The sequence below is a fragment of the Podarcis muralis genome, chromosome 3 (assembly GCF_964188315.1).
Source record: "Podarcis muralis chromosome 3, rPodMur119.hap1.1, whole genome shotgun sequence".
Classification (NCBI taxonomy): domain Eukaryota; kingdom Metazoa; phylum Chordata; class Lepidosauria; order Squamata; family Lacertidae; genus Podarcis; species Podarcis muralis.
Window position 1 is genome coordinate 86,854,063 of NC_135657.1, and position 15,131 is coordinate 86,869,193.

A 15,131-nucleotide genomic window follows, 5' to 3' on the forward strand; every position below is an offset into this window, starting at 1 on the left:
GTATTTATTCAGCTGTAACTTGTTTTCTAATGTTGATTAATGACATGCATTGTTTGTCAAATGTGCTTTAAGGCACTGATGTGAGACGTACAGTGCTAGGCCTAGTAACAAATATCAAGATTAATGAGTTATGAATTATTACCTCTGATTGCCTCTGCATTTATGTCAGTTAGGATCACATCAAGTATATATCCCTCCCACGTGACGGTGGAAAGAGCCTCTACATACAATGAGGCTGAATTTTGTTAGTTCTCATTATTTCGGAATTCATGCTATTTAAAATAATCCAGGATTATTTTAAACTGGTGGGAGAAAATTGGGTAGTAGCTGGGTTTCTTTCTTTTATTCCCTCCAGTGATTTTTCTCTTTTAAAAAGAAAATTAAAAACTTGTAGACAGACAGCTGTAGGAGCTGCAAGACCAGAACACAGTAACATGGCCTCACCTTTTTTATCTTAACATCAAATCACAATGCTACAGTTCCTATACAGAGATAATAATTAACCACAGTGAGCTTTTAACTCACAATATTTTTAAATGTCTCTTAATACCTAAACAAATTAGTTAACTCATTTCCTAAATCTCAGCTATGTGAGTTAAACAGCATGAGTTAAATAAATAATTAAAGATGGTGTTACATTCAATACTGGATTTCTTTCAGTCAACTGAACACCAGATTTGTTCACCATCTCAGATTCTTTGAATGCCAGCCCTATCTGAAGTCCATAGAAAAAGTTTTACATGAATAAAGCCTAGATTTCTCTGTCGAAAACACTAGTTAATGTTCTACATGGGGGGAGAAGTGAGAGAGACTAAAGTATTCAAAACCAGGCATAAAATTCAAATGGGAGCAACTGGAACCTCTGAAAAGTTGGTTCTTTGAAGAGTAAACATGGATTTCAGTTTTATAAGTTTGCAGACATGAAGGAAGCCTTCCATACCTCCCTTCAAGTTAGATTCTTCCCCTGCAAAGGGATTGGTACTTTACCCAGTGGAGGGGATGTTTGTAGTTCATCTGAGTTAATACTTGGTGGGAATTAATTACAGAAGGCTTTCAGAAGGAGCAAAGATAGATGACACTGCTGTTTCAGACTACTGAGACAAAAAGTAAGCTTTTTATTGAATAAAAAAGAGCAAGTGTGTTTTTATTTGTCTGGAAAAAAGGAGATACTTGAAAGCCTAATCAAACACTTTCATAAACTAAGGATTGCATGACAACAATAAAGAAAGGGATACAGGAGCAATAGAAATTGTGTGTGGAGAGAGCGGGATTTGTGAAAACAATAAGAATTTGATGCTAGAAAATATATTGGTCCTCATGAGGCCCCAAATACAGTATAAGATGTTTGGTGATCAGGGCTAACACAAGACAATACTGTGCTCCCAAATGGTTTCTCTGAGAGAGATAGCATATCATCTTCTGTGACAATGTATAATATACTCTGACACACACTACTGCACTTCATTGGCATGAATGAAAATATTGGGTTGGAGCATCACTAACTTTATTCCTACTTATTTCAACAGGATAAAATGTGACCATTATGGTATGAATCCAGTCCAGGTGACCACCTGCATTATTTTGGCATTTGGGATACCTTGCTGCTGCTGTTGTTGCTGCTTCTGCTACCTATTTCACATAGTCAAGAAATGATTTAAGGGCTTGCTCACAGGTTTTCTCACTTCAGTTCAGGGGAGGAAGTACGTGTAGACTTGCTATTTCTACTGGGGCATACAGAGTAAGGGCTTGTCCACACTTCTGCTTCTCCCATGCTTAGAAAGCATGGGTCCAAGCAGTTTTCTCCTTGCCCCACTCCTTTCCAGGGAAAATCTGCTCTTCAGTTCTAAGTTGGAACAAACTGCAGTCCACAGAAAACCTGATTGTCGTTTGCTCCATGTGAGCACTAAAGAGCAGTTTCCCCCTGGCGAATATAGATGCCTGTCCACATAGTTGGCTCTCTCCTCCACAGTGCACACTGATGACATATCCCCTTGAAGTGTAGTCACACACCACATGGGTTATCTGAGAAACTTTGGGCAACTGCACTAGTAAAATACCCTATTGAAATCACCTGGATCTTTTCAGTGTCTTCTTATTCAGGTCATGAGATATTGTCCAATAAAACATCTGTGATATTTCGGTCATCTCAGTTTGTGTTGAGGTCTCATAGAATTGCTAATTCCAAATGATCATGCAACTTTTCAAGGCATATTTATACTCCTTTGGAAGCATGTAGAAGCCTCTCATTGGAAATCTTAGGGAATCTCCTTGGAGATCTTAGGAAATTGTTGTGTAAATCACATCATATGGCATCCAAGTCAACCAAGTAATGGATTCTGGTCTGCCTGGGACTTGATTAATCTTGTACTGTTGCTTCCTGCTGTGGATTGTACAAAAAAGAGAGTTTTCAAGTATTCCATAAGCCACAATACATGGACACCAAGTTGTGTTTTCCTTGGTGGCTCACCAGCTATAGGGGGCTATCCTAAGATCTCGTGTAAACCAAACCTCTTCTTTAGTCCATTGTTATGCTGGTCTGTGACTGTAATAAAGATTTGATTGATTAGTCCTTTGCTTTAGTGAGTGGCAGTAATTATGAGAACTATGATAAAATCACACTGCATATTAACATCAACCTAGCATGTCAATACAGAAATTGGGACTTAAGCATGGGAGAGAGGAACCTAGGCTGTTACAAACCAGCACAAGTTGTGAAGTTAAGGGGAAGAACCCTAAGGAAAGCACTTCACAGAATCTTTTGTTTCAAATTGTCAGCAAGCTCCCAGGCATCCTTCCACTTGGTTCATTTGGCTGAGAAGGTGAAGGCTGGCAGCAGGCTAAGGTTTACATTTCCCCAAATGTCAACCTTATATAACGTGTCATATTATTGGCCAAGTTTCAGGGTTGTACTTTGAGAATTAGATCTCCTCAGCTCCTTGTACTTCAAAGGACAATTTTATTGTGATGATTATCATTTTAAGAGTGTCGTTAGAATAAATACTTGGGGCAGATACTTGCCCTTCTAGTGTATGTTCTGTTGGAAGCAAGTGGTAATGGAAAATGTCATGAATGAATTCACATAATCTTGACCAGGTACCAGGGATTGTTCAGAAGACCCAGTTCTCTCTTTGTTGAACCACTCAGTGGAATTGCAATGGGAAGAAACATGCACTGTAAATATATATAAGAATATATGCAATAATCTTGCAAAGCAGGCATGGAATGGAAGCAACAGACAACAGGCTTAAATTCCTTGCGCGAGATGCTATTAGACTAAGTCTTTGAGGTTCCTTGCAATATGGAAAGCTTTGTACATCCTGATAAAAGGACTACTCCTTTATAATGGAGCTCACAATCTGATTTCTATATTAAAAGGAAGTTGGCAATTAGTCTGTGGCTGGATATAAAGAATAATAAGAGAATAAAAAGGTAACAAAAAAAATTAGGCAGGTTTGAAAGAAATCAAAAGCGCTGAAAGAAAACCCCAGACTTGAAACATTTCTGTGTAACTGCTGAAAGCATGAAAGAGCTTTCAGCTTGTCAGATGCATGTTTGATGGAGCTGGGATTTCAAACATCTACTGCATTTTTATATTCGAGAACAATGCTCCTTTTTATTATTTAGCTAAGGAAAAAGCACTTGTTTCATTTATTTTGCCTGTTAGTAGTGCAATTCTTTGAACAGCCAACCTATTTCTACCAGCTACATCTTGTCTCTGTACTGCTGTTTTGTGTGTGTGTGTGTGTGTGTGTGTGCGCGCGCGTGTGCAAAAGATTGTTATATTTGTACATTAATTTAGCACTATAGCTTGGTGTTCATAGGATGGGATTGCAGTATCACTCTCAATTATGAAGTCCACTCCCCTCCTCCTTTTAAAAAGAAATACATCAAGATTTGTTCTCTCTCTTTGGTATAGTTCAGCCAGTGGCCTTCATATAATAATGGTCACACTTTGCACTGAATGTGGCTCAGATAGTTAATGTGATCCCTTTGAATAGCTGGATTGGCATGGTGGATTTCTACCAACTGTGTCGTGCCTCTGAACTGCCAAAAAATGAAGAAGAAGAAGAAGAAAATGCTTCTTATTAGAAAAATGTGATTATATTTGTACATTAATTTAGCACATTAGATTTACATTTGGTGATATAACAGAGGTGATTGTAGGATGGGATTGCAGTATCACTCTCAGTTACAAAGCCCACCCACATTTCCCCCTCCTCTAATAAGAAATAAATCAAGATTTGTCCTCTCTCTTTAGTATAGTTCAGCCAGTGGCATTCATGTCATAGTGGTCACACATTGCACTGAATCGTCCTGCAGGTGCTAGAATTATCAGCTGACCTTGCTCTACTCCTTTAAGCCTGCATGTGAGCATTGATTAAACGAACGATAAGGTCTGTGATAGATCGATTTTTTTCCACATTTTTAATTTAGGAGGTAAAACATTCTATCACTGCCGAGACTGAAAATTATGGCTGAGATAATAGAGGTCTGACTCCAGTTGAAGTTATAAAGGAAAAAGTTGCCCCTCAAATGTCAAGGCACCTCGTGGTCCAAGATGATTAAAACTAAACTGTTTGCAATATGAATCCCAAGGTGCTGCTATATCTCAGCTGCCATGACATTTCGCCTGTGACTTTTCATAGCTTGTTAATAATGTATAGCCACCCCAATATAAATTTCCAGTGACAGAACTGGCCTGTTAGAGTGGAGTAGTTAACAAGATTTATTCTGCACAGAAAATGCAGATTTGAATGGGGAGGAAATCAGGACGAATGTCAAAAGAACTTTTCACTGGGCTATCTTATTTCACGGGAACTCGGAAGCGACGTCTTTCATTTTGATTTGTTACTCTCTTCGGAGCCCTAATTATTAGAGGGAGAAAAAATATTCTTCCAACCATTTTCTTACTCTTGAGGATTAAGATGCATTCAGACAAATTGGAATCCCAAGCAAACGTAGTAATAGGTCCCTGCCCATTTATCTAGACAGAACGTGCCTAGCAAACAGGTAAACGTTTTGGTGCAGGCATGGTCTCAGTAACTTCAATTGCTGTTAATTGCTCCTGAATAACCTCAGCAAACTCCCGCGTTTGAGGAAGAGTGTTTCTGAGATGGTAGCCTTCAACCTGGCAGTTATACAAATTATTCATAAGCTGTGAAATGTCACCAGAGAGATGAAAGGAGATGAGAAAAGGGTACAGGTGAGAAACAGAGACAAAGAACAATGGGCTACAGCAGGATATGGATTAGAATTGGATCGGGGGGAGATAGTTTGACATTTGGAGAGTCGCAGGCCCAATATAAGACTGAAGGGAGTTGTTCAACCAGAAGACAGGTAAGCTTTGTCGATAACCTCTGGATATATGAACATATGAAGCTGCCCTACAGCTGGGGAAGAGACTCTTTGCTTTCATTCTCAGCCTGATTTGGGGAGCAAATAACGACTATGGCCATAAGATCTATAGCTTTCAGGTTGGTGTTTTATCAGTAGAGATGCAAACTTATGTCATAAGCACATTATTGACTAAAAAAGACTTTGGAAATAAACTTAAAATCTGTCGCCGTGTTCCCTGTTAAATCTGCTGTTTTGTGGGTTTTCTTCAAAGATGCCTGTACTTTGAATCACCGACCTTCTTAAACTGCCGTTCTACTCTGGCAGGAGTGTTCTTGCTATAGTACATGCTAAGGTCAATTAAATGCACACTTGCATTCCTTTCATTTTTTAATGATCATTCTAAACTCACTGGCAGTGCAACTGTTAGAGCGGCAATTTCATCTGACAGTGTTCCAAAGCAAATATACTCGGAAGCTGAATTCCTACCTACCTCTTATATTGGACACCAGGCACTGCCCTTTAAAATCTCCAACTGAAGTGGGAGATAAAGCTGCTGTGAGTGTACCTGGATTTGCTGAAAAAAGAAAGATAAGAGGGATTCTTATGGCATCTCACTGCAAATAAATGGATGGTTTTTTCCAAGTTTCATATAAATATTAAACACTGTGAGTTGGACAGTGCAATCTGGTGAGCCCCACACAGCACATCTCCTGGGAAGAATCAGAAGCTATGGAATTTCTGGCAGGGGCAGCCCAATCCCATTTTGCCATCTGAGGTGAAATAGGAAGGTGCTGCCCTGCTGTTGCCAAAGCCCTGCCCCCCCCCAAGCCTCCTTTACCTGGATCATGCCGCAGCACCCACAAAACAGCAATGGTGGGCTACAACAAGATACCATGAGATCTCAGTGGGCAGGGTTCCTGTGAAGGTGCCTCCTCTTGGGGTTCTGCCGCCTGAGGAAGCTGCATCTGCCTGCCTCCTGTGTGGGTCACCTGGCCAAGATCTCTGCCTACTGAGCATACCCCATCCCATCTCACGGAAGTGGAACCATCACAAAGTAATGCCCTGAATCCATCAAGACATCCCAGAAGAACTTGATGCCTGAAAACATGGAAAGCGGTTGAGAAGTCCCACAAAATCAATAGTCCAGCAAAAAAATCCATCAACCCCCAGGTTACAATAATTTGTGTAGGTCGTCAGATTGTTTTCTGCCACAATGTTGTGTTGTAAAGTAGACTGAAATGGCTCTTAAAAGCAAGTGTCATGTGGCCATGAAAGGGGAAGAGGTTTTCCACAGTGCAACTTGGCAGCCCATAAGAGTGGTTTCTGGGCCAAGGTTGGTCCTCTCTAGGATGAACAATGTGAATGTACAAATAACATAATAGGTGGTGGTTATCTAACAAAAAGTAGTCTAAACTAAGATTGAATGTGTCAAAAATATATAAATAAAATATTTATTCAAGGGAAAAAAAACTGTACTATACTGCACTATGTTTATATTGTACTATGGAATTTATTAAATCTTTAGATGCCTGGATGGATTCTCTGGTCAGTTTTGTGAAGCAGACATTAATGAGTGCATCTCATCACCATGCCAGCATGGCGCCGTCTGTGAAGACCTTATTAATGGATACTTCTGCAGATGTCAGGAAGGTAACCACTGAAATGATATTTTGAATTAAAGCATTTTCGTGTCATAAAGGATTTAACTCCTGAAGGACTTTTGAATGCGAAGAACATTCTTTTTTTACATACCAAGATAAAGCAGCACATACTGGAAATTAAGCTCTGGAGCTAATGCTTTTCTGTAAACAGAAAGTAATGCATGCGGAAACTCCGATTGTCTTGCTTCCAGAGTGATTCTGAGGTGCAAATTGATGTAACCTCTTGATCAAAATAGACACTTTTCAAGGGAAGCCACTGAATGCACTTAAAATATTGTCTGAAGTCCAAAGGTAGAACGGGGTGTTTTAATTTGCATTTTAAAGTGGTTAATTGTTCCATGGTTTAAACAGAATGATTAAACATTACTGTGAAAGAAAATGGTGGAACAAATTGTTTGCACTTTGAGTTAAGACAGTTCTTGGAATTGGACACATCTAATGTGATCGTTTCAGACAGTCTTCTGGCCCTCAAACATATCATCGGGGGGGGGGGGGGGGAGTAGTGGCTTTCTGAAAATAAATGCAACTAAATAAACATGTGCCTTAAGATTAATACCCTTGTTTAGAACATCCCTGGCGTCATGTGCTTCCTCTCTCCCTTCACTTCCTTGTGCCTTCAGCTTGGCTGGATTGCAAATAACTGCACAATTAGTTCTGCCAATTCAAAGGGCTTCTGAACCGCTGTAAGGCAAGCAACTTACAAAACTGAGGGGGGCTTTCAATAGCATATTGAAATAGCACAAGGGACCTGCCGATCAAAAGTCATGTCTAAGGCAGCTTGTTGGATTCTGGCCTTCCATGGCCGTATGCCTATTGGCAGCAATTGACCCTTATTTATGCAGCACACTTGGGATGTGAGGAATCTGTAAGCAGGTATGTCAGGGGTGCCAACTTGAATAAAATATTGGGGGGAGGACAGGTAAACCCCACCCCACATAATCGATCACCTGGTGCAGTGCACACACACCAGTTGAATGGAACTGCCCCTATGAGTCGACTCCTTTGAGATATGCCAACATTTTCATTTTCAACTTAAAGCAGGCACTGGGGGGTTGTAGCAGCTTTAGAGATTGAGATTGGACATATAGCATTGAGGGGAGGGGATCCAGTTTCCTCAGAGTCACTGCTCTGATCAAAATGGGAGCTTCCAGTGGCTGCTTTAGAAATGACAGGGTTGATAGTTTGCCTCCCTGTTGCTAGATGCTTAATGGGCACCACTGAGCCAGCATTAAGCACTTGGAAAGATTAGGAGGAGAGAGATTTAGACACATATGATTAACACTCTTCCATTGAAATCAGTTAGATGGGGGGGGGGTGTATGTGTATTATATAAATATATCTCACATATTGCATGTATGATATATTTGAGACGCATGCTATAGTATTTTTTTTTTCTATCTTGGCTTTCTGTTCTTAGGGAAACAGGCATTTTTTTAATTTTTTTTAGGACTGCATACAGTCCTAAAAATACAGCAAACAAGAGTTTTTTGTAGGACGTTACTGGTGCTGTTTAGGTTCCGCATGAACAGGAAACCTCCCCACATGTAGTCAGCATAAAGCTACACATGCCGGCCCTAGCCCCCCCCCCCCATCTTCCTCCCTGCCCTCCGTCCCGCCTCCCCAGTCCTTGACCTTCCTGTGTTGAGCAGAGGTCTGAAGTTTTTGTTTTGTTTGCTCACATTCACTTGAATACCAGCAGAATCCTCTGCGTTGACCAGGGATACCTGTAACTTTGGGTTCTCAGTCAGATGGGGCAGAAGGCAAATGTGGGTACAAACTCTCTTCACTTCTCCCTGCTCAGCACAGGACCAAGCAGGCATGGTGATGCACACTAGGGAACTGGAAAATAGGGACACTTGGTCCGTGTTTTATTTTTTACTATTTTGTTTGAATGGGGCAGGGGAGACATATCAAGAGATTTGGATGTGTACACACAGAGAGAGAGACTTTTAACATGGTTTTTACAATAGCAAAGGTCAATGAGATACACTTTTTTCATTCTAACAGGCTGGGAAGGCTTCCGTTGTGAAGAGGATATCAATGAATGTGCATCAAATCCCTGCATGCATGGGATCTGCATCCAGAATGAACCAGGCTTTGGCTACACCTGTTACTGCAAACCTGGATTTGTGGTATGCTATTGAAAATCTTGCTAGATGTGTTATGATCGCACATACCCACAGTCCTCTCTGTGCATGGAAAACTAAGTATCAGGGAAGGGGGATTTTGCCTGCTTCTCCTTCTTGTGTTGCTCTGTTTGAGTCCTCATCTGTTGTCTGAAGTGGTGCAGTCACACAGGTGTCCACCTCTTTATCTATTATTTCTGGGAAGATGCTGAATGTTTCCCTGGCAGGGGTATATCTGGATTCTTCCATGAAGTTTGTCAAAGTTAAATTTGGAGTTTTAGGCTTATATAATCCCCAATTGAAAATTACCTTTGTGCTATAAACTGGCTGTAACAGCACCAGTCAAGTGTCTAGTGCTGCTTAGGTTTGCTGAGTCACTCTTGAGCTGTGACACACGCACACCCTGACACCACAACTCTATGGCTGTGTTGTTTTTTTAAAAAAGCAACTGTAGAAGCTTCCATAATCCAATCAAGTTGCAGAATATTCTGTTTCCTAAGGGTGCTCTGTTTAAATCCACCCTTCCCATTTCATTAACCTTTTTTACACTTGAGCCAGGAATTGTGTCCATGTATACAAACCTGTTTCTTTGCCATAGTGATTTTATCCTGCCTGTTCTACTCGCACCAGATCTTATCCTGTTACCTTGTGCAGATTCCTCTTGCTGAATTTGGATTTCTAGCTAATAATGCACAACAAATTTCCTGTTCAGTAGATATGCATTATTTATTTGTCAGCTTTACAATAAATCTCCCAAGATATGCAAGCAGTTATTCAGATGAATCCCATTCTTTTCCTACTGTTGCGGGTGTGGGGGGAGAGACACGAATAGGGAAGAAACTGCTGTTTGAAGAAGAAAAAAATGCTTAAGATCAAAGTGATTTACGTATGTGGTTTATTTAGTATCACTCCCCAATAGTTTAATTATATAATACATCAATTTGAAATCTCAAAGAGCTGAACAACTGCATTATTTCATCTCTGTCAACACACAACTTGGACTTTTTTAATAGAAAAAGATGCTTTGGATAAATAAAAACAAAAGGAAGGGCCAGCTGGAATTATTTTGCCTGATAGTTCTCATTTGAAGCTTCAGACTGGGGCTTTCAGGGGACATTAGCCACTTATTTTTGAGAAAAGATAAGCAAGGAGAAGGGGAACTTTTACAGAGCAGGATATTCATGTTGGCACAAGGTTTTCTGGACCAAACACTATATCATCGGACATGTGAGCTATATGGGTGGAATCCAATTGTTCCATTCCATGAGTAGAAGGACCTTTAACCCAGCAAATCCCTCCACTAGTGGATGGAGGGGAAAAGAAACTTATCTGTTCCTGCTCCCCCATGCATTCCCTTTCTGACCCTTCCAGACAATCTGATCTGGATGGTTGAGGAACCCTCTGAAAGGTGGCACAAACCTGCGTGGAGAAGGAGAAATCTGAATATCCCCTCCCTTCCTCTTCCATTACTGGACGCCTTCACTAGTTCAAAGACTCTTCCACAAATGGAAGGAGTCTTTCTATTTGCATAAAGGCACAACTGAGCAGAAGCACACAAACACACATACCTTGAACACAGAGAGAAGAAAAGGCCAAACAGGCCTAGTGCTAACTGTGTGTCAAGACCAAGATGCAAGGTAGGAATTGACAAAAAAAATAAATCTGTGTGCACAATGTTGATATTGAGATTTTCAGAAAATTCCATCCCTAGCCATGATAGTATTTGCAACTGTGACTAGTGCTGTGACTAGTAGGCAGGCTTTGCAAAGAGTGCATACTCAGTGGAAAGAAAGAAAAGATTGGCATGCCATAGCAAACGCCATCCTGTGGCTCCTTAGACAGGCAACACATTTCTTGATTCCCCAAGAGCTAATTCCATTTCACTGTATTGCAACCTGCTTTGTAAGGTTGTGGCATCCTCATGCTGCACAAATCAAGTTAAAGTGTGGAATAAACTGTGTACTTTTCAGACAGTACAACATAAAGTAATTATAGCATCAGAACATATTTTTTGTTTACACCCTTGTATATCACTTTGGTTCAATCTCCGAGAAGCATATTGTTAACTTTAAAAGGCAGACAACTTGGGAACAAAACTGTTTTAGGATATAGAATGTGATAGGGACTGTGAGATGGAATCTTTATTTTAATACCGGTAGTTTGCTCTTTGAACTGATTGGAAGTCAAAATGCCATAATTAAATTGCAATTGAAAAGCCTGGGTCTCTGTCATGAAATCAATAAAGGGAAAAATCTCAGTGGGCTTAAATTAATTTTGGGAAGTGCAGTCTGCCCAGCTGAAATAAGACAGTATCTCTTTCTTTTCTTTTTGGGTGGGGGGGGGGAGAGGCGGAATCAAAAGAAAGCAATAATTTGAACCATTTAATGTGACAAGGAAATGGAAATGGCCTTCATAATGACTTTTTAAAAACTTCTCCTCTAGGGCCGAAGCTGTGAGCTTAATTACGACGATTGCTTAATACGTACCTGCCCTGCTGGGTTTCTCTGTGTGGATGGAATAAACAATATCACCTGTTTACCTGCAGTCCCCCAAAGGGGACAAACCATCATAAAAATGGAAGGAGTGCCCCCTAGTGAGCCATTACAGAGAGGCCTCGCATCAGCCCATCCAAGCCTCTCGCCTTCTGACCTTTATATTTTTCAAACTTCCACAGGTAAGAAAGTACAAGTATTATGAATGAAAAACTGAGAGGTTCTAAATGAAACCCTGCCCTTTCAGTGTGTGCAGTTTTAAATTATTTTTATAAGGATTAATGTCTTCTGTATTCTGTGTTCTCGTCTGTATTCTTTCAGGGTCCCCCTCCCCAAACTCTGAATTCTGCTCTCTTTAACTAAGCACCTGTCTTGTCTCTGTCAATTTGAATGCCATTCTTTGTTTATTAGAACTCCTGGTGGACTGAGTGCAAAAGCACTGCGGGACAATATCCCCCTCTCCACTCCAGCTGTTGGCTAACTGTATAGAGAATTGCATTTTTTCCATAACTTGTTTAGCTTTTCATTTGAGCTTGGCTAATATGTGTGAGTTCGTATGCTCCCTAATACGTCTCTGCCCCCTCTGTTAGTGCAATCCTCTTCAGACTGGAAGGCAGATGACGGCGCTTTGAGAAACTCGCCTTTCCTTTCCCTGGCATGTATCTTTCTTGTGTGCATCTTTTCCCAACCTCTTGATGTTTTCATACATAAGAATGCCTGTAACAAGCTCCTCCGGGTTTTGCACATTTCCACTTTTCTTCTCACTCCTTTGTGCTTCAAATTCAGAAAGGAAAAGAATCCGCTAGCATGGAAACCATTAAAAATGGAATAGTATCTTAAATGCAGTGGCCTATTTTGAGTGTCATGTGTCTGAGCCTATTCATTCAACTACAGCTCTTCTAAACACTGTGCTATTCAATAGCGAACTTCAAAATGCATGCTTCGTTCCCTCTTTTGGCCTGATCTTTTTGCTGTTTTTCTTTCCTTTTTTAAAAAAAAATCTAAGTAATATTTCTTCTTGATGTAGATAAGCAAATTAAATGTGACCCAATTTGTAAATATAATTATCTTTGTAACTTTTCCAGCTTATCGTGGCAGCCCCTCAAGTTCTCAATGGTACAGATCTGTAATTTATCCTTTTTATATTGATTCTCAGGGAAAAAATTGATTTAGCAAATTTAATACATCTCTTCCAAGCAATGCTATTTGTTCTGGCTACAGCCCTCACCATGTGAATAATGTGAGGCTTTGCATTTAGTCAGCTCTTGAGGTCACTAAAATTTTTCTTACACTTTTATTAAGAATATGATTTACGGAGTTGTATTTGTCTGCTCTGGGGTGCCTGGGTGAGAATTAATGGTTTTCAGGTAGCAATGCAATTTGCTGCCGATCCAGCCTAGGGCCAAAGTTGTTCATTTTTTATTTTCTTCTAACTGCCCCCCTTACTTTTTATCCTCTAAAGGTCTGCAAAAGACAGACTTTCTCAACCATGGGATTCTTGCAACCTCTAGCATGGCTAAATTAATGTCCAGCATACCACTTGAAGGCACGGGACTAGGATCATTAACCACCAATAGTGAGTCTTCAGCAGCATTCTTGCTCACTTCCTCAGCAGACATTCCCACCTCACAGTTGTTGGGATTTTCAGGTCCGTTTGCAACAAGAATAACGTCCGACATAACAACTGAACCATGGACAATGATTGATAGTTCAGGAGATTTAACACTAGTCTCACTCTCACAAGATGAGTATGATATAACCTCATTTATCACAGACTCCTTAATGACGGTTCCAGTTCCCTCTGTGCAAAGTTTGTCAGTAGGGAACCATAAGGCTCTTGCTTTATCTGCTACAGACGTGAGTTCAGTAATTAGTAGCATACCAGAGACCTTGATTGAATTAAATAGTCACTCATTACTCTCCCCCAGATTCCAGCCTGCCACTCTGGCAATTGCATTTTCAGTTCTCTCCATGTTGCCTCAAGAGGATACTAGAGAGCAATCGGCTGCTTCCCTAATATCGATAGGCAAAGACTGGATTTTACCGAAGCCCTCTGTGATATCTGTTTTCCCTCTTGAAGCAGCCATTTCAGAAAAGGTAGGCGGCTTTAGCTCATCAGTTATGCAGCAATCCAAAAGGCAAACATCCTTTGACCTCAACTGGCAAACTGCAGGTTCTTTAAGCAAATTAAACCAAACATGTGCAACAGGTTCTTCAGCTGACATGAAACTCTCCAATGAATTCTCAGATCAGGTTCTGCATAGCAGAGAGCCTCTTCTTCATGAGGCGTTCTGGATGAATTTGGTGTTATTAACCAGCTGCTCCACATTAATGAGATCTACTGCCGGTACCTCTGGGCATTCATTTGTTTCAGCTTGGGGAACGGCATCATCGGCAAAATTCACAGAAGTATCTTCCTTGCATCCTACTGAACTAAGCAGATATAAATTCACTACAGAAGGGTATTTTGAAACTAGGCCCTTGGAGGAACCAAGCACCGAATTCTCATGTGTTTATTTGGACTGCGTAGCAACTGTTCTTTTACAAACCATCCATTTAGACCCATCGTTTCCGACCATCTCAGCTTCTCAAATATCAAACATGTATTTGAGTAGGAAATTAACTGACGTGGAACAGCTGGAATACACATCACATGATCCAATTATGGAGATGTCTCAGTCATTGACTCAGGATACATTGTTAGCATTTTATCTGAGCAATGCTCTTCAAGAAGAAAATGGCGCCCATGTTGCATCTCGTTCCAATAAGTCCACATCACATGAACCAAGAAGTTCAGAGAGGATTTTTGATTTGCACCTTGAGCATGCAGGCACTTCAAAAAGAGGCTCAGTTGTTGCTTTTCTTCGTGGGCATTTATCAGCCTTTTCTGATATGGCATCCTCTTCAGTACTAGCTGACCAGCCACTCCCTACACAAACATACTTTGCGAAAATCTCAGCGACACAGTACCTTTCATTTTCTGATGAAAATCAGGCTTTAACTGTAATAGATGGTACTTCACAGCAGTATTTGAAGTGGACTGATAGTACAGATGAAGAACATACGGCAAGTTCAGACAGCCCCTTATCACAGTCACACAGCATGTCAGTAGTAGCTTCAACTGTTGCCCCTTACCAGCTGACATTGTCTGGTAAGTTGTTGCTTCTTCCTTTTTTTAACTTCTATTTGGTAGATATATTGTTGCCTGAAGGTTTATGGCTATTTCTTTGAGAGGATGCTTCATATGAAAGTGTGCATAACATATACAGACCTGAAAGATCCGGTTATGTTTAAAATATTGGGTATTTTATATGTCACAAACAGTTGTTATTTTAGAGCTGCCATTTAAACCTCATTCTCATTTGGAGTAGATGAGGTAGAAAACCAGTGTTTGGACTGTACCAATTTATACTTCAGGTGAGGGTTCATATGCTCCTACATAATTAGAAAACTATACCTCAGACTGATGAATCAGTGGCAAAATATGCTAGAGCTGGTTGGTAGCTTACTACTAG

At 40.5% G+C, this 15,131-nt stretch overlaps 1 protein-coding gene across 1 annotated transcript in view; it reads left to right on the forward strand.

The window, feature by feature from the left end:
• Positions 1–15,131, forward strand: part of LOC114593851 (protein eyes shut homolog) — a 466,323-nt gene that overhangs the window by 162,320 nt on the left and 288,872 nt on the right. The window contains exons 15-18 of the mRNA XM_028722673.2: positions 6,863–6,987; positions 9,006–9,130; positions 11,567–11,798; positions 13,079–14,767. Coding sequence (XP_028578506.2) covers positions 6,863–6,987; positions 9,006–9,130; positions 11,567–11,798; positions 13,079–14,767 — 2,171 coding nt within the window. The remainder of the gene's footprint in view (positions 1–6,862; positions 6,988–9,005; positions 9,131–11,566; positions 11,799–13,078; positions 14,768–15,131) is intronic.